General features: G+C 46.8%; 1 protein-coding gene across 1 annotated transcript in view; it reads right to left on the bottom strand.

Annotated features, from left to right (window-relative positions):
* Positions 1-20,009, bottom strand: part of SMARCAD1 (SNF2 related chromatin remodeling ATPase with DExD box 1) — an 833,806-nt gene that overhangs the window by 514,837 nt on the left and 298,960 nt on the right. The window contains exon 7 of the mRNA XM_086961941.1: positions 5,663-5,773. Coding sequence (XP_086818067.1) covers positions 5,663-5,773 — 111 coding nt within the window. The remainder of the gene's footprint in view (positions 1-5,662; positions 5,774-20,009) is intronic.

The raw sequence follows: 20,009 nt of genomic DNA, 5'->3' as shown, positions 1-20,009 counted from the left end.
CGCCGGACACACACTCAACGCTGTCTTCTCATCCAGCAAGGACATCGACTTCAGCCACGCCACAGAGCTTCAATGGACGGACCACAGCTGCGTCCACTTCACCTTCAAGAAAACAACGACCCACCACCACCAGCAACAGGCCGCCCGCAGAAGCTGGAACAAGATCACAGCAGACCAGCTCGCCACCTCCCTGAGCCAGCACCCCCCTGCCAGCTCAGCAAACCCCAGCCAGGCCGCCGACAACCTCACGAAGTGGATCAGCAACTGCGCGGACGAACTCGCCCCACTGAGGACCCCGCCCAGCAGACCCGGCAGCAAGAAAGCCCCATGGTTCACCGACGAACTCAAGAGCTCCAAGAAGAACTGCCGAGCCCTCGAGAAAGTCTGGAGAAGGGAACCGACACCGGACAACAGGACCTCCTTCAAACTTGCCACCCGGAAACACCACCAGCTGATCCGCGCCGCCAAGAAAACAGCATTCAAGGACCGGTTGGACAACAACGCACACAACTGCAAGGAACTCTTCAACATCGTGAAAGAGCTTTCCAACCCCAGCGCAGGAAACAACGACATCACCCCATCGCAAGACCTCTGCAACTCCCTCGCTTCATACTTCCACAACAAGATCGCGGACATACACAACAGCTTCAACAACCAACCAACGCACACCATGACCGAACAACCACCCCCCACCACCACCCTCCACGCCTGGACCCCGATCAGCACCGAAGACACCATCCGCACGATGAACTCCATCCACTCCGGATCACCGACCGACCCCTGCCCTCACCACGTCTTCAACAAGGCCGACGCTGTCATCGCACCCCACCTGCGAGACATCATCAACACATCCTTCGACACCACCATCTTCCCTGAGAGCTGGAAACACGCCGAACTCAGCGCTCTACTCAAGAAACCAACAGCGGACCCCACCGACCTCAAGAATTACCGCCCCATCTCGCTCCTCCCGTTTCCAGCCAAAGTCATCGAGAAGACCGTCAACAAACAGATGGCCGCTTTCCTCGAGACGAACGGATCCCTCGACCCCTTACAGTCCGGCTTCCGAGCCAACCACAGCACCGAGACCGCCCTCATCGCCGCCACCGATGACATCCGAGCCCTGATGGACAACGGAGAAACAGCGGCCCTCATCCTCCTAGACCTCTCCGCGGCATTCGACACGGTCTGCCACCGCACCCTAGTACGGCGCCTCAGCAACGTCGGAATCCAGGACAAGGCGCTGGAATGGATCATCTCCTTCCTCGACGGAAGAACACAGATAGTCCGCCTACCACCGTACAAGTCAGAGGCCACCGAAGTCATCTGCGGCGTCCCCCAAGGATCATCTCTGAGCCCCACCCTCTTCAACGTCTACATGAGCCCCCTCGCGGCCATCGTACGCAAACACAACCTCAGCATAATCTCCTACGCCGACGACACCCAGCTGATCCTCTCCCTGACCAACGACCCCGTCGCCGCCAGAGCCAACCTGCACGAAGGGATGAAAGAGGTAGCCGAGTGGATGACGACCAGCCGCCTGAAACTGAACTCGGACAAGACGGAGGTCCTCATCCTGGGCTCCTCTCCCTCCGCCTGGGACGACTCCTGGTGGCCTCCCGCCCTGGGCACCGCACCCAAACCGACAGACCATGCACGCAACCTGGGCTTCATCCTGGACTCCTCCCTCTCCATGACCAGGCAAGTCAACAACGTCTCCTCGGCATGCTTCAACATCCTACGCATGCTACGGAAGATCTTCTGGTGGATCCCCACCGAGACCAGGAAGACCGTCACCCAGGCCCTCGTCACCAGCCAACTGGACTACGGCAACGCCCTCTACGCCGGTACCACCGCCAAGCTCCAGAAGAGACTCCAGCGGATCCAGAACGCCTCAGCCAGACTCATCCTCGACATCCCACGAACCAGCCACATCTCCAGACATCTGGGAGACCTTCACTGGCTCCCCGTCAACAAAAGAATCACCTTCCGCCTCCTCACCCACGCACACAAAGCCCTACACGACCAAGGCCCGAGCTACCTCAACAGCCGAGTCAACTTCTACGCTCCCAATCGCCACCTCCGATCAGCCAACCACGCCCTCGCCGCCGTCCCCCGCATCCGAAGAGCGACTACAGGAGGAAGGTCCTTCTCCTACCTGGCCGCCAAGACCTGGAACTCCCTCCCGACCGACCTGCGCCTGACCCAAGACCACCTCTCCTTCAGGAAGAAGCTGAAGACCTGGCTGTTCGAGCAGTAGCGGCTCCCCCCCCCAGCGCCTTGAGACCCTACGGGTATGTAGCGCGCTTTATAAGTGTCACTGATTGATTGATTGATAGATAGAGTGATGTGTGATGTGGTGTCAGGCCTGAGCGTGATGTGCTCTGCTGTGTGTGATGTGGTGTCAGGCCTGAGCGTGTTGTGCTGTGCTGTGCTGTGCTGTGTGTGATGTGGTGTCAGGCCTGAACGTGGTGTGCTCTGATGTGTGTGATGCGGTGTCAGACCTGAGTGTGATGTGCTTTGCTGTGTGTGATGTGGTGTCCGGCATGAGCGTGATGTACTCTGCTGTGTGTGATGTGGTGTCAGACCTGAGTGTGATGTGCTTTGCTGTGTGTGATGTGGTGTCAGGCCTGAGCGTGATGTGCTCTGCTGTGAGTAATGTGGTGTCAGACCTGAGCGTGATGTGCTCTGCTGGGTGTGATGTGGTCTCAGGCCTGAGCATGATGTACTCTGCTGTGTGTGATGGGGTGTCAGGCATGAGCGTGATGTGCTCTGCTGTGTGTGATGTGGTGTCAGGCATGAGCGTGATGTGCTCTGCTGTGTGTGATGTGGTGTCAGGCATGAGCGTGATGTGCTCTGCTGTGTGTGATGTGGTGTCATGCATGAGCGTGATGTGATCTGCTGTGCGTGGTGTCAGGCCTGAGCATGATGTGTTGTCAGGCATGAGCATGATGTGCCCTGCTGTGTGTGACATTGTGTAAGGCCTGAGCGTGATGTGCTCTGTTGTTTGTGATGTGGTGTCAGGCCTGAGAGTGGTGTGCTCTGCTGTGTGTGATGTGGTGTAAGGCATGAGCGTGGTGTGCTCTGCTGTGCGTGATGTGGTATCAGGCATGAGAGAGATGTGTTCTGCTGTGTGTAATACGGTGTCAGGCATGAGTGTGATGTGCTCTGCTCTGCTGTCAGACCTGAGTATGATGTGCTCTGCTGTGTGCGATATACATTTAAAATAAAGTTGATCCGTTACTTCTTTCAAATGAATTGCCAGCAGGCCCGTTCATATCTTGTTTTTTTATTGTGAAGGGTTCCTTCAAGATACCAGTTTTTTTGAGAAAGCCTCCTTTACAAGAGTTTCCTCTTCATTTGTCCTCCGTTATTTGTTTCCCTTCCTTATTTTTTTTTTTACGAGTCTGATTTACAAAAGTACTTAGACACCTCAGTAATACAGACGGTGAAATGATTTGCGAGTGCAAACTCATAAAAGTAATAAAAAAATGTGGATTTGCACTCGTAGTGGATGTAAAAACATTTAGAACTGCTGTAAGACCGGACTCCAAAGCAAAATGCACTAATGCTAACTATTGTCCACAGATAGTAAAAGTGCAATAATAATTCAAATTATTACTTGTACAGACAGCATGTTTTATCCCCTTCACTAGCTTCTTTGATGCCACGTGGCTGAAGAACACATAAAAAGAATTTGTAATCAGAAGCCAGCACTGGCAACCCACATGGTGAGATTATCAAAATGGTATTGTTAGTTTGTGGTAGCAATCAAGTATTACTTCCGGGGCAGAAAGTGGACTCATGGCTAAAGTTGCCGACTTTGGAGCTGGGGAACGAGGATCAAGCCTCGGCTGAGCATCCCGTGATTCAAGGCAAATCACTTAATATCCCCGTGCCTATCTCCTTGTGTAACTGGTGCTCACATAGAGCGCTCCGATACCTTCGGGTCGAGTTCGCCCCATATAATTCTGCACACATAAAAAGAATTAGCTCGTGCTTGCGCACACGTTAGTGCTGGCGGACGAGTCTTTCTGGTGACTGCTTTGCTTTCTGACAGAAGTCTGCCAGGACACATTAGAAGCAACCTGAGCCGCTCCGTGACTCACACGTACCTCGGGAGAGACGGGACCTTATGTAAAAGAACATCTGCACCATAACGGCAATCTGTTCTTTCAGTTTCGCATAAGAAACTGTTATATTTAGTTTGCACAGAGCACTGGTTTAGAGGCCGTGAATTGAACTAGCCTTCCCTTGATGATTGCACACAACATGCCGATGTAACTCTTCTGCTTACATTACGTTAACTACAGATGTAGCAGTGAGAAGAAAGTGAAAGAAAAGGAAAAGCAGCTCAATCCTAATTAAGGAAGTAATCATGGTAAAGTTAATTGATTAATCTTAATAGGGCGATTCATTTGTGGAGGTGGGATACACCTAGTCACGAGTCACACTGTGCAAACATATGTGCCGTTTGAATTATTTATTAAGGATCACATTTAAAACAAGTTGTTTGCGGAAGTCAGGCATCCTTGCCCGTGACATGGGCGGGGCCTGTGACGCGGCCGGAAGAGACGGGTGTTGCTCGTTGATGCGGGGCTCCCATCATGGAGGGAGAGCCCCGCGGTAGCGTGAAGATCCAGAGAAGTGCCCCGCGTGTGGAGATGCGCCGGAGAAAAGGAGCGCAGCGAGGCGACGCGACAAAAGAGCACGGTGAGTGGAGGGGGGGATATGTGTGTCTGTGTGTGCACGCGTGAGCCCCGTGAGTGGTGGGGGAGGGGGGTGCGTGCATGCGTGTGTGCGTGCCTGCCTGTGTGTGTGTGTATTCCTGGGGGGGAGAGGGGTGAGTGTGTGCGCGTGGGAATGTGTGTGCGCATGCGTGACTTTGCCTGTGTGTGATTGCGAGAGCATGTGAATGGCAGGCAGGGGATGTGCACGGCGCCGTGCCCGCCCTCGAGGAGGAATCTGAGACAGCAGAGGCGCGAGCCCGAACGCTGTCTCCGATTCCCCCAAAACCGCCAATAGGTCCTTCGCTGACGCTCCACCTAAAAACGTATGCTGATCAATGAATGATAAACTGTCAATATAAACATGTTAAAAAAATTGCAATCCAGGACCTCTGAATCTACCCACAAATTATTAAACAAAATAGCCCAGAGCTAAAACTACACAAAGCATGGTCTTCTTCCAGCCAGAATCAACACAGAGCCTCATACCAAATGATAATTTAGGAAGAAAAAAAAACTGTATTTCTGAGTTCAAACACCTAGATGTGTAAAAATATGTCCAATTGGTATTTATTGAGATAGCACACCTGCACTTCAGAAAGAAACAAAAAACAGGTCTCCGTCGACAGATGAGCCACATCCTCTTCAGTACACAGAGCTTAGAGGTCATTATGTTAGCATGGTTTTGGGTTGTAACACTCGTAGCTGTTCTAGTACAGGGACTTAACACATTTAAGGAAGGGAGCAGTCAACAGTCACTGGGGAAAAAAAAATAACACGCAGGAATATGCAAAAACTAACCACCCAAGACTATGAAATATTTAGGTCAATGAAAACAATACGTGTATCTTTTTGAAAAATTAATAAAGAATTGAGATACAAAAAATAATAATCAGGCATTCAAACTTAATATCTATGTAAACGGACCACTGACTCACCTCTTTGTCTAAATCTGGAAAATGTTGCTGCAGCTTTTTTAAATTTGCTTCTTGAGTTTCCAGATCGACTTCAGAGTCTGAGTCATTGCTTGAGTTTTTTTCAGAGGCCACCTGTGAAATTCGAAACAGTATTGTAATCTACAAAGAAAATAAGCCCCGCTCAGCACTGTATTTTTGTTTTTAAAAAAACGATTTACCTTTGGCAATTTCAGTGTATACTTTATGTAACGACAGGTTACTCACCTTGTGAATCTTCCTAGGAGTCAGACTTGATATGGAAAGTATTCCAATCGCTCGTGCATGCCAAGTGGCGCCAACGACCACTGCATCAACGCCATCCTGCCTTCAGATATGACAACATGGAACCACATAAACCACACCTCTGCATGTTGGCATCAGCTAACCATTAGGAATTACATATAAAAATATGTGGAACATAGCCTTACTGCCATTGTGCAAAAGCTCACAAGGCTTACATTACTAATCAAAAGTCCACTTCACACAACAAGGAGGAAAGTAGATAGTGAGGAATCTGCCGCTTAAGGAATATCCACCAGAAAGAGCATTACCACAGGTAATTTATATTTATTTATTTTATTTTTTGAATTTGTAGGGCGCAACAGCTACCCAAAAAGGGTTTCCCGGCGCCTAGACACAGCTAGTATTGAGAGCGGAAAAAAGGGGGACATGGCTGTTGAGTGTTATTGTTCAAACAGCCAGGTCTTAACAAGCTTTCTGAACCTGAAGTAATTTTCCTCCTTCCGGATGCAGGGGGGGGAGCGTGTTCCAAAGGGAGGGTCCCAGATAGGCAAAGGATCTGCCACCTGTTCTCGCCCGTTTAAATCTCGGTACGCAGAAACAGGCTGCCGACTGCGACCGAAGGTTTCTCTTGGGAGTTTAGAGGTAGGCGAGGGTTTGAAGATATTTGGGCGCTGTACCCGCTTTAATTCTGAACATACAGTTCAGGGCTTTAAAGCGGATTCTGTTTTCGATCCTGAGCCAATGAAGATTCCGGCGATGGTTCGAGACTCCGGAGTTCTTGGGAATATTGCAGAGTAGCCGAACCGCTGCGTTTTGCACCATCTGCAGTCGGCCGATTACAGATTTGTTTGCGCCCAAGTACAGAATGTTGCCGTAGTCAAGCCTTGATGTAATGAGGGCATTGACTACGGTCTTTTGCGTTGACACAGGCAGCATCCAGAGGATCTTCCTCAACCATTTAACTATGGTGAGGCATAGGCCGGTTACTTTACTGGCCTGTTTGTTCATGGATAAGGAATTACCCAGAATAAAGCCCAAGTTTCGAGCATGGGTCACAGGGGTAGGAAAGGCGCCCATCTGGTCAGGCCAGTGTACGGGATTCCAGAGATCTTGATCTTTTCCCAGCACCAGTATTTCCGTCTTGTCGCCGTTTAGTTTTAACTGGTTATTTGTCATCCAGTTCAGGATTTTTAATAGTCCTTCTTTGAGTAACGAAGGGGAGTGAGGACAAGATTCGGATAGGGAAAAGATGATTTGGGAATCGTCGGCGTAGTTCATAAGAGTAAGATCCGATTGTTCAACAAGGTCGGCCAGGGGTTTGAGATATATATTGAAGAACAGCGGGCTTAGAATAGACCCCTGGGGCACTCCGTGCGATGCAGGCAGGGTGTCTGAAACGGCTCGTGAAGATGTGATCTGGAAAGTTCGGCCTGTCAGGATGGACCGGATCCAATCCAGTGCCTTTCCTCGTACACCATTTTTATGCAGCTCTTTGATGAGTTTCATGGGAGATGGTGTCGAACGCCGCGCTCAGGTCCAATAGCACGAGCGCGACCGTCTGACCTTGGTCAAGTAGCTTTCTGATGTGTTCAGTGACTCCAAGCAGGGCGGTTTCTGTAGAGAAGCCCGCCCTGAAACCAGATTGCGATGGATGTAGTAGAGAATTTTCTTCTGCAAAAGTGGCTAAAGCAGAATGTACGTGTCTCTCCAAACATTTTGAAAAAGCCGGGAGCAGGGATATGGGTCTGTAATTGGCCAGTATTTCCGGATTTGCAGTCGGCTTTTTCAGAAGGGGCGTAACCATGGCATGTTTCCATAAGGCTGGAACAGTGGCAAGATCAAGGGAAGAGTTCAGAAGATTTGCAATGATCTCTAATGAGTGTTCATCCAGTTTTTTAATGATTTTGATAGGGATGGGGTCCCTGGGGGAGCCGGATTTGATGGTTTTATGAATTACTTTCAGTTTGTCTACTGAAAGAGCAGGCCAGGATTCCAGTAAGTTTTCACCAAGGAGAGTAGGTGTTGAGTCAGAGGGAGAGGATGGTTCTGTATTTTTTGCCTTGATATCAAAGATGATTTTATCAATTTTCTCAGTGAAAAAGCATGCTAACGCCTGACATTGTTGCGTGTTTAATGGGGGTGCAGCAGCTGTAGTGTGTGCACCAGCCAATTCTTTAACTTTATTAAAAAGGGTTTTTGGCATATTTGTTGCTTCCACTATAGTTTTTGAGACAAAAGCAGCTCTTGCTTTTGTACAGGCCGTGTGATAAAGATTCCTGGCTTCCTGGTAGCTTCTTTTTGCATCTGGGGCGTAGTTTTTACGCCATTTGCGTTCTAGCGCTTTGCATTTGGATTTTTCAATCTTTAGACTATCGTTGTACCATGGAGCCGGAGGGCGATGTCTACTCCCTTTGGTGCGAGTAGAGGGCAGACATTTGTTAGCTGCATCGCTAACAAATGTCTGCTTATCCAGAAGAATATTTCCAAATGCAGATTCCTCACTTTGTGTGGATACCAAATCAATCCCAGTTCCAAGGGTACGGATCGGGAAAGTAGATTTCACAACAGGATGTCCAGCGGAACCAAGTGGGTAAAATACATCTGTGCAGCTTTGTGAATCGGGCAGTAGTGCCTGGAGAAAGTATGGACAGATACCACTTGGTTACCTGGAAGATGTCCAAAAACCAATCATCCCAAGCTAAAGCAGTAGTAGCGGTCTTAGCTCTGATTAAATAAGCCAAGAAGCCATCTTCTGGTCCACCTTTCCCTTCTTCACAACAGCAAACCCAACAAACAGCTGATCCTCCACGAGTACTCCTTAGTCCTAGCAATGAAGAAACTAAGGCCAACTAGCCTAGCCTCTCCTCTTTAAATGGATGTAGCGAAGAAAAGAGCATAAAAGGCAGGAAATACTCCCCACTTTCAAAGGTGACACCACTTTTGGAAGAAAAGATGCAAATGCCCTAAGCACTAGCTTGCCAGGAATGTGGTAGACTACAGGTTGAGTTAAGAAGGACTGCAACGTGCTGAAGTGAGGCAGAGAAGTATAAATCGCCTTCAGAGAAAAGAGTCTCAGAGAAAGACTATGAATAGGCTCAAAAGGAGCACAACCTCAAGAACATTAGAATCAAATTCAGGTTTCACCGCCTCATAATGAAAAGTACACTGTTAAACCTAGGTGAAAGCCCTTTTTGAAAATACATCGCAACAGACAATTTGAATAATCAGGGCTGTAACACTATCACATCTGGATGGTGGTAAAGCCCTGCTCATGACCTCCTAGACTGTACACACCGCAGCAAGTCTCATCCAGGTCATAAAAAAACTGATCATATGACCCCCCCCCTACCTGTTGGAACTCCTTTGGCTCCCCTTGTGCACACCTACACCATCTTCAAAACTAGCTTCATCATTTAAAAGAAATCACAACAACCATCACTGGTTATTCTGAAGACAAGCTCACCATCTCTGGTGGCGTTCGGAAAACTCTCAACCAGGACACAAGAAGTCTACAGATAAATGGGTCAAAAAAAGAAAATGAAAAAAACAAAAAAAACAAGCAGCAGGCCTTTTTAATCTTTGAACCCAGGAACTGGAACAACATCCCCGCCTCCATCAGGACTGACACAATGTAGGTTTACTTTAGGAAAGATTTTAAGACATACCTTTAAGAGCACAACAACACAACATTAATAATCCACAAGAAAACAAGTTACTTACCTGTAACTACAGTTATCCAGTATTGGTATCTTTCATATATTCACATGCCTGAATCATTCCCTGTCGCCGAGGCGGGAGTCCCATTGTAAATTACAAAAGTTGTGCCAAAGGTAACTAGTAGTAGTAGGCCAAAAGAAAAAAGGCCTGAGGCCTAAATCTTAGTAGGCTATCTAACTCATTATGGTAAAAGAACCGAAATTCAGCTCCAACCAATCAGCTATCAGCACCCTGTAGAACACTCTAAGCAGAGCCAGTTCTCCTCACATTTTCCTTAGCACAAGTGGGAAGCAAGTATCCCAAATAATAGAGAACCGTCTGTCCAGGGAGGAGGGTGGGTGCATGTGAATCTATGAAAGATACCAATGCTGGATAACTGTAGTTACAGGTAAGTAACTTGTTTTCTTATCCACTAGAGCGAACGACGGACCCACAGCCCCTCCCTCTTGACACCGGGGGCTTCTTCTGCGGCTCGCGCCTCCCGCTTCGTGGGAGACGCTTCGTTCAGAGGCAGTAAAGGGCAGAGACCAGCGGGAGCAGGTGCAGAGGACTGCACGCCCTAGAATCCCGCAGGGCGAACGACGGACCCACAGCCCCTCCCTCTTCACACCGGGGGCTTCTTCAGCGGCTCGCGCTTCACGGGAGACGCTTCGTTCAGAGACAGTAAAGGGCAGAGACCAGCAGGGGAAGGTGCAGAGGACTGCACGCCCCAGAATCCCGCAGGGCGAATGACGGACCCACAGCCCCTCCCTCTTGACACCGGGGGCTTCTTCTGCGGCTCGCGCCTCCCGCTTTGCGGGAGACGCTTCGTTCAGAGGCAGTAAAGGGCAGAGACCAGCGGGGGCAGGTGCAGAGGACTGCATGCCCCAGAACCCCGCAGGGTGAACGACGGACCCACAGCCCCTCCCTCTTGACACTGGGGGCTTCTTCTGCGGCTCATGTCTCCCAGGCAGTAAAGGGCAGAGACCAGCAGGGGCAGGTGCAGAGGACTGCACCCCTCAGAATCCCGCAGGGCGAACGACGGACCCACAGCCCCTCCTTCTTGACAACGGGGGCTTCTTCTGCGGCTCGCGCCTCCCGCTTCGCGGGAGATGCTTTGTTCAGAGGCAGTAAAAGGCAGAGACCAGAGGCGGCAGGTGCAGAGGACTGCACGCCCCAGTATCCCGCAGGGCAAACGACGGACCCACAGCCCCTCCCACTTGACACCGGCAGGGTCTGAACCAGTCGACCTATCCCGCCGTGCGGGACGCCCGCGGGCGGGCCGTCTGTGGCCGTCCAGGGCCGGAGGAGGCAGGGCCGGGCCACGGACCTTGGTTCTGCAACACAAGATACATTTGCCCAAGTGAGACTTTACATTTCTTTTGACCCTGGTTAGGGATCTGTCAGTTATTATCCTAGCTAACATACTTATAACCCTGGTATTAGGGTATATTACTTTTAACGCTCGCTTTTGGTTTTTTATCTAGGACCAAAGTGTCATTACTAAGTTTTGACCATGTCCAAAGCTAAAACTGATAAGGTTGTATCTGGGGCAGGTACAATTGACAATTACTAGGTAAAAGTGGTAAATAAAATAAATAATGACCGGAGAGCCTCGGTAGGTCGAGGGAGCACACCTGTTCCACACCAAGATATTCCTAACCCTGCGGTGGAATTTTTAGCTGATACTCTTGAAGTGGGCAATCGGGTGGTCATAATGGCTGAAGCGCAGGTCCATTCTGAGCTGCAGGAGGAATTACCTGATATATCCATTGAGGCAATAGAGGAGGTCCCGCCAGCCCCTAGACCAGTGAGAACCTGTAGAAAATCACAAATTAAACGCGGGGGAAGTATAGTAAAAAAAAAGAGCTGAACCTTCCCAACTAGTTCAAAACGGTCTTGCTGCTGGAACCGACCCACAGGAAGGAAATAGTGCAGCCAGCATTAATATAAGCCCGGAGCAATTTTCATTACTGGTTTGCACCATAGAAGCTAAGATAGAGGCTACGATAGAAGAGTTTATTAAACCCCTAGTGCTCACATTGGATACTGTCACCTCAGAAGTAAAGAGGCTAGGAGGTCTGTGAGCAACACACCTGGCCTCGGTCGAAAGAGCTAAGGCTGTCACAAAGGGTCCTGTTGGAGTGGGGCACGGAAATAGTGAAGACAACTTGCAGCAACTTAGCCAGCAAATAACTGTAATTGAAACTGCTTCTTCTGATCCTATACCAATAACCTGTCCAACCAAACAGCCTTTTTCAGGACCAGATGGCACATCTGGTTTTAGACAGGTAAAAAAAAGTCGCTTTATAAATCTTCCCCCTGACTGCGCACCCTATGTGGTTGTCCTAAGTAACGTCCCGCCTCCTGATCAATACCCTGCTCAGTCCCATGAGGAATCACATGAATCATTAAAAATTAAAACAGTGTCATGGCTGAATAGGAGATGTGGCTTCCCAACAAAATATTCTTATCAAATATTGTCCACCAAGAGGGCAAACTGGATTGGCCCGTCCAGAAAGACATGTAGTGGGGATTGTATCATTGTTAATTTTAAACACCCCCAACATGTTGCAACAGTTTTGTTAAGGGCAGCCTCTTTGGTTTATGACGTAAACAGTATGTGTGCGTCCACTTGGTTATTTTTACACGCATTTAATCAAAGCTCCTCCTAATCTCTGGAGATTTAGACCATTTACTCCTACTGAGCCTCGGGCCCCTGTAGTACCACATTTTTATAATGTTGACAATCACTGTAGGGATGGGCCCAATGTTGTGACACAAAATAGATTTGATTTACTCTCGGGCCTAGAGGCGTGTGACTGATGTTAGGACTCTGAGGGGTAGGGAGGGGAGAGATTGGCTGACTTGGGATGTATGGAACCAGCACAAGTAAAAATGAGTCATAATAACCCCGAACCCAAGCGTGCAAGCATCACTGAGGATGTGGGGGAAAAGGTAAAAATGTTAAGCTGGAATATTGCTGTTCTGCGGACTAAAAGGGATGATAATGTCTGAGTAAATTTTGTGAAACAGTACAAAATTGTTGCATTTCAAGAGACGTGGGACAAGGATTGTGATTTCTGGATTAATGGTTTTACATCTTACTATGTACCTGCTTTGAGCTCGCCAGCAGGGAGAGACAGAGGGGGACTTATGTTCTTGGTTTCAGTAAACATAACAGGAAGAGTTAAAAAGGTCAACTGTACTTCCCCTAATTATCTAATATTAGAAGTAAGTTTGGCAAACAATATCAAACTAATTCTTATCAAATGTTATAACTCATTGCAAGGGGAGTCCCCAAACGAGCATCTTCATTCGCGGTCAAATTTTTTAATAACTTATAAGGAAAACCAAACCACTTTTGTTCATTATATCCTGATGGGTGATTTTAATGTACACTTATGTAATCTAAACTGTCAATATAGAGATAGCGATGGATCTGATTTCACAACCCCTCAACATTTTGAACATAGCTCCAAGGGGGAAGCATTGGAGGAACTTTTGTCTAATAATGACCTGTTTGAGGTGGGGTTTTCTGATGAGTAACCGTGTTCCTACGTATAGAGCTAGGGACTGTGAATCTATAATAGACTACATATTCCTATCCCCAGGACTTTTAAGTCATGTAATTTTTTACAATGCTATACCGTCTTCCTTTAGCGATCACAACCCGGTAGTGATTGAATTGGACAATGGTCTTTCCCTCCTGAACAAAACAGCTTTGTCTCATGTTGCAGCTGATGTAAAAGCTAAAGATCAGGGGAGGAGATTAAAATGGAGCAAGGTCACCCCCGAAGAATTACAACAAACGTTGGCAAGGAATTAAATATATGTGCAGATCCCCTCAATCATGGGGGGATGTAATAGCTTCATACGAAGCCATTTGCCTGCAAGTGGCTAAAGAACTCACAATTAACACCCGAGTTAAAACTAATCCTGGCTCAGGCTGGTTCGATCATAAATGCACTAAAGCTCACAATTTACTTAAAAAGGCTCTTAATAAGACACCAAGGAATAAAAGGCTAGTAGCACAGCTTAGGAAAGAGTACTCATTAATAGTTCAGGCACGGAAAAATGAAATCAAACAAGATGCATGGGCAGCATTAATGGAAAAAGCAACTATGAAAGACAGCTCCAAGTTTTGGGTAATTGTCAATACTCCTTTGTTCACTGGTTCCCAGAACTCTGTATTAGAAGTTAACATCTCAGAGGAGGCCTGGTTAAGCCATTTTGAAAAAATCTATGGGAGTAATATTGAGCTGGAAACCTTTGAGGTACCAATTTCTGATCCTCCATTGATACCTATCCGTTTTAATATAGCGGAGGTTGAGAAAGCAATAGAGGGAGCAGCAGGGCGAAAGGCGCCAGGTCCTGATGGTGTGCCCTCTGATATGTATAAGGCTAATCCCAAATATTGGGCAAAAATATTGACTAGCGTTTTTAACATATTGGCCGCCACAGGGTCCCCGAAATCATGGTCCCGTTCAATTATAATCCCCGTGTTTAAGAAGGGCCAAAGGGGAGACCCCAGATGTTATAGGCCAATTTCTTTATTAGATTCCTCTTTTAAAATCTTAGGGAAGGTTATTCTAGCTAAAATCAATTTTGGAAAAGGTGATGGACAGAGTTTCTGAATGATGCAGAATACTCCTACCCAGTCAAGAGATCAGGGCTTGATCCATCACCGTTTTTTAGCTCACTGCACCATCCCAGCTTCAGAACCTGGCCATATGCAAATTAGTCTGTTCCTGTCCCAGTGCATGATGGGAACAGGGCAGACCAAACTACCAAGCCAATTCTTATACTGGTAAGGAGACAAGCTACCGGGGACCGGTTTCTGGCATTTCAGCCTCGTCGGCCCGGCTTGCTTGAATCCTGATGGTGCAATGAGCTAGGGACTCACGTCTGAGTATACCCTCCCACACATAGTGTGGATAAAATCAATTTTGGAAAAGGTGATGGACCTGTAGCTAAAATAACAGACAGGGCTATGGAGAAAGACATTTTAACTAATGCCCAGTATGGCTTCAGATCTGGGAGTGGGACGGAGGACCAATGTCTTAATTTACATCTAATTGTATCTAAATACACGAAGGCTGCTAAGGGTTCAATTTTTCTGGGTTTCATGGACTTGTCCACGGCCTTCGATCTAGTCAATAGATCGAGGCTGTGGACCATGCTGTTGGACCTAGGACTTGACCGGCCCCATGTGTACTTTTTAGCCGAGTTACACTGAGACCTGAGAGCATCAATAAGGATGACACAGGAGGGGAAATGTACTGCAAGTTTTAAATCAGGTAGAGGGGTGCGGCAAGGAAGCATCTTGGCCCCTATGTTATTTACTTTATACATAAACTCCCTGGAAGACAACTTGTTAACGGCAACACTAGACATTCCGCGTATGGGAGGAACACCCATCCCTGTACTCCTATACGCGGACGATGCAGTTTTACTGGCTCGGACCCCCCTTGGTTTACAAAGATTACTAGATTCCTTCGGGATTTTATGAAATCACTGGACCTTGTGGTCAATAATGGTAAATCACACATAATATTACTTGGCACGGGAAAAAACAACATTAAATCCTTTTATTGCAACACGGAAGCTATCTCAAGAGTGAAAGTGTTTACCTACCTGGGAGTTGTTTTTGACGACAAAGGACTTTGGGCACCGCAACTCGCAACTAAGGTAAATGCCATGAGAAGCTCCTCAGCTGCAATATTAGGTTTCGCTAAAAGACTGAGGGGAAAGCCGTGCGAAGCAATCCTAGCTATATACAAAACAAAAACCATATCAATTGCTAGGTATGGGGCTGCAATATGGGGGTACACTAAATCTGACTCCTTCCAAAGAGAAGAAAATACATTTCTACGTGCCCTCCTCGGCCTTCCACAATCAAAAGCGACCCTTTCGGTCCACCTTGAGTTGGGCACAGGCTATATTTCAGATATAATTAAAATGGCCCCAATCCGGTTATGGATTAGAACCTGGTTGAATCCGAATCTTACTCTGAATCATAAGATTCTGAAGGATTGCATGAAATTAGATAAAATGAAGGAAATCCAGTGGCTGTCCTTTATTAAAATGACAACAAGGAAACTGGGGCGCCCAGAGATTTTCTCCAATCCTGAAGGTCTATGTAAAGCTGATCTCAAATGGGTTAAAACAAATTACATTAAGCTCAGCGAGCTAGAGCGGGAAGCAGAAGAGTTCAGTAAACCCACAGTTAGGGCCTACTACTTGCTCATTTCGTCTCTAGCCATGCAATCGTATCTTTCCATCGTTACGATTCCTTTTCATAGATGGCTATTGACAAAATTCAGTTTCAACCAGATTCATTTGGTATTAAGTAACCCACAGGGATGGAGTAGGCCTGAGGATGCGGCTCCCTGTAAATGCGATGATTATTCCCCCCAAGATACCATGCATTTTATGTTTTTTTGTCCTCTGTATTAGGAAGCTAGAAAAAGGTTTATTTTTCCAGTACTGAAAGAGAAGGCATTCATACAGTCTAAACCTGCATTATTGTTTTTACAATTAATGGAATCCCCTGTAACCATGTTTGGAGTAGGAGGTTCAGACAGGCAGCCCAACAGGAGTTGGAAAACCATCCTTATAAGTCTACTGATTGTTATTAACTGACTTTATCATGAAATTGCTTTTTAACTGTTTTTAATGGAATTTTATGTTTTGATACTATTTTAAAAGAAACAAAATTTGTAAAGTATACTTTTATGATTTTTAATAATCGAAAAAAGTGGTTTTGACTTGACTTGGACTTATCCAGTATTGGGGTATCTTTCATAGATTCACATGCCTGAATCAGAGTAGCAAGCAGTATACAGAGTATACAGTCAGTTGCGGATGGTGGGAGACAAGTGTTCGTAAAACTCCCAACTGCATCAAAAATGGTTAAGAAAACTTAAAATAAGCAAGTCTTTAATAAATCAAAATCATGTAACACACATCATCAAATAAAACATGCATACAAATATCACAACATGGATAGCTATGTACCAATATATATCATATTTGTAAAATACATTTATGTAAACGCATAACATTTTATGTAGCATGAATAGCGAAAGCCATAAAATAGCATTTAAAAGAAAAAAAGGTTCCTGAATCTGATCTCAAAGGAAAAGATGGCGTAGTACAGCCTGTCCAACCACTGCTTCATCTTGATGTGCAGATTGAAGACAGTAATATTTCGTGAACGTGTGGACATTCTGCCATGTCGCAGCACAACAGATATTTTCCAGAGTCACTCCAGCAAACAAAGCTGTAGACGCTGCCATTGTGCTTGTAGAATGAGCCTTGGCTTTCCTCAGCAAAGGTTTGTTGGCCTTGTCATGGCAGAAATGAATTGTAGAAGCCAGCCATCTGTTAATTGTGGCTTTTGTAACTGCATTTCCAAGTGTTGCTTGGCCATAGTCCACGAACAGTTAGTTAGATCGTCTGATGTTCTTGTTTTTTTCTAGGTAGAATTTGAAACAACGCTAGATCTCGAGAGAGTGCAAGCTCTTTCAGCTGGAGTGGATGGATTCGGAAAGAAAGCTCTTAATCTCGCCAGTTCATTTAAATGAAACTGTGACGGTACTTTGGGGATGAACGTAGGATTCGTCCGAAGGGTTAAGTAGCCCTGAGTAAAATGTAGAAACCGTTCCTTGATTGTGAAGGCTTGGATTTCACTGACCCTTTTAGCGGAAGTTGAAGCCAAAAGCAAGGAGACTTTCCATGTGAGCAATTTGAGTTCGGCTTTGTGGATAGGCTCAAATGGATGTTTCATTAACTGCGCTAGGACAGTGTTGATTTCCCACTCCGGAGGTGGAGGCCGTATTGGAGGGAAGGCTCAGAAAAGCCCTTTCATGAATTGTTAGACCAATAAAGATGAACCGAGAAGGAAGCTTAGCGCCTTTTCTGAATCTGGAGATTGCAGCTAGATTGACCTTGACTGATAAAAAGGTAAGTCCGGACTTGGCTAGAAAGAGCAAATAGGGGAGAATTTGCTCCGCTGGAGCTTGAACCGGGTGGATTTTATTCACCTCACACCAACAGCGAAAATGCTTCCATTTTAGACGATAAGTCATAATAGTGCTCTGGGCTCGAGATTGTGCCAAGATCTCACGACAGTCTTGTGAAATGTTAAGGTCCTTGAATTCTAAGAAATCAGGAGCCATGCGTGTAAATGTAGAGACTGTGGGTCCAGGTGAACTACCTGACCATTGTCCCTCGACAACATTGTGGGTGTTGGAAGAAGGAGAATCGGCTTGTCTTGAGATAGTAACAGAAGTTCCTGGAACCAGTACTGCCGTGGCCACAAGGGGCAATCCGGATCAGATGGCAACCTTCCAGCTTCATCTTGCAGATTACTCTCAGGATTAGTGGTATTGGGGGTAAAGCGTAAACACAAATCCCTGACCATCACATGGACAGGGCATTCCCCCTTGAGCCCTGTTGAGGGAACCTGCTGGAGTAATATTGGCATTTCTTGTTCTTTCTTGTTGCAAATAGATCCAATGCTGGTTTGCCCCAAGCTTGGAACACACTGTTCACTTGGACCTGCTCTAGTTCCGACTCGTGGCAGTTCGATTGTGATCTGCTCAACGTGTCCGCCAGTGTATTGTGGAGACCCCGGACGTGCTCGGCTCTCAGGGTTATGTTGTGGAGTGTGACCCATTCCCACAATTCTTGAGCCTCCTGCGACAGAGTTGCTGATCATTTTCCTCCTTGCTTGTTTACGTAAAACATGCTGGTAGTATTGTCAGTGCGGACTAGCACTGAGGAACCCGCAATCCTTGGAAGGAATGCTTGTAGGGACAGAAAGATGCGTGTAACTCCACACTGTTGATATGCTGTTTCTTATGCACTTGAGAACATTTCCCCTGAATCTGTAAATCTTGTAGATAACCTCCCCATCCCTCCATGGAGGCATCTGTCGTTAAAACAAAATATGGAATGGTCTGAATGAATGTGAGACCTTGTGCTAAGTTCGTAATCTGCGACCACCAATGCAGAGTGTTTCTCATGCGTGGTGTGACCCTGAGGATATCGTCGAACGAACCAACAGCTTGTTGCCACTGCAGGTGGAGCCCCTCTTGAAGAGGTCTCATTCTGAGTCTTGCCAGAGGAATGACATTTATTGCAGAAAAGCACATCCCCAGGAGCGAAGTTAACATCCGGGCAGAAACTGACCTTTTTCTTGAAATTAGAGTTGCCAGCTTTTGAAGTTTTACTTGTCTTTCATGAGATAAGAATGCCTTGCACTGGACTGAGTCCAGTAGCGCTCCAAGAAATGGAAGGACTTGCATGGGGAGAAACTGCGATTGACGAAGAGATGTTGTTGCAACCTGGACTGCGTGCTCCAAAGGACCTATGCTCAGCCAATCGTCTAAATATGGTAATACTTGGATTCCCTGAGATCTCAAAGCTGCTGCCACAGGTGCCAAGCACTTCGCAAAGATTCTTGGAGCCGATTTTAGTCCAAACGGGAGCACTTTGAAATGATAGTGGGCACCAGCCACAGTGAAGCGGAGTTATTTGCGATGTTTGGGATGGATTGGTATGTGGAAGTAAGCGTCTTCCATATCCAGAGAAGCCATAAAGTCTCCCTCGTTTAGACAACCTAGAATCTCTGAAAGAGTGAACATCTGAAACTTTGTTTTTTTGAGGAATTGGTTCAGTTTGCGAAGGTCTAGAATCGGTCGCCATTCTCCCGACTTCTTTTTGATCAGGAAGAAACGAGAATAGAAACCTGTTAGTTTCTGGTGTGATCGAACTTGCTCTTTCGCATTTTAAAGAAGCATCGTCAAAGCTTCCTTGAATAATAATTGAAGACGAGGGGGAGGGGGTCCTTTGGGCGGTGTAGGATGGGGCTTCTTGATAAATTCCAGGATGTGACCGTCGGTAACTTGGTCTAGAACCCATCGATCTGAACTAATTTCTTGCCACTTGTTTACAAATGCTGAGATGTTGGCGCCCATGGGAATGGGAGGTAATGTGGTTGGTGCCCTGCGGAGATCACTGTTTTCTATTGGTGTCTCGACCTTGATTCTGTGATCGCTTTCGACCACCCTCACGAGAGAAACCAGCTGTGTTGGATTGCAGATAAGATAACTGGCTGCAAGTCTGCCTATATTGGGAATGGTACTGCCCATTTTGTTGGTTTTGGTATCCTCCTCTTGAGGAAAAACCACGTCCTTTTGCGCCTCTGAAAGACCCTCGCTTTTATTGAAGTGTGCCTAACGATCTAGCGGTATTCCATGTCCATTTTTATCGCTAAGAGGGCTTCATCAATGTGTTTACCAAACAACGATAAGCCGTCACAGGCCATGTCTAAAATCTTTTTTTTCACTTCAGGCCTGAAAGTGGTGGCTTTAAGCCAACC

Source organism: Lissotriton vulgaris, chromosome 3_1, assembly GCF_964263255.1.
Source record: "Lissotriton vulgaris chromosome 3_1, aLisVul1.2, whole genome shotgun sequence".
Lineage (NCBI taxonomy): Eukaryota > Metazoa > Chordata > Amphibia > Caudata > Salamandridae > Lissotriton > Lissotriton vulgaris.
This window is presented reverse-complemented; position numbering and strand designations above follow the sequence as displayed.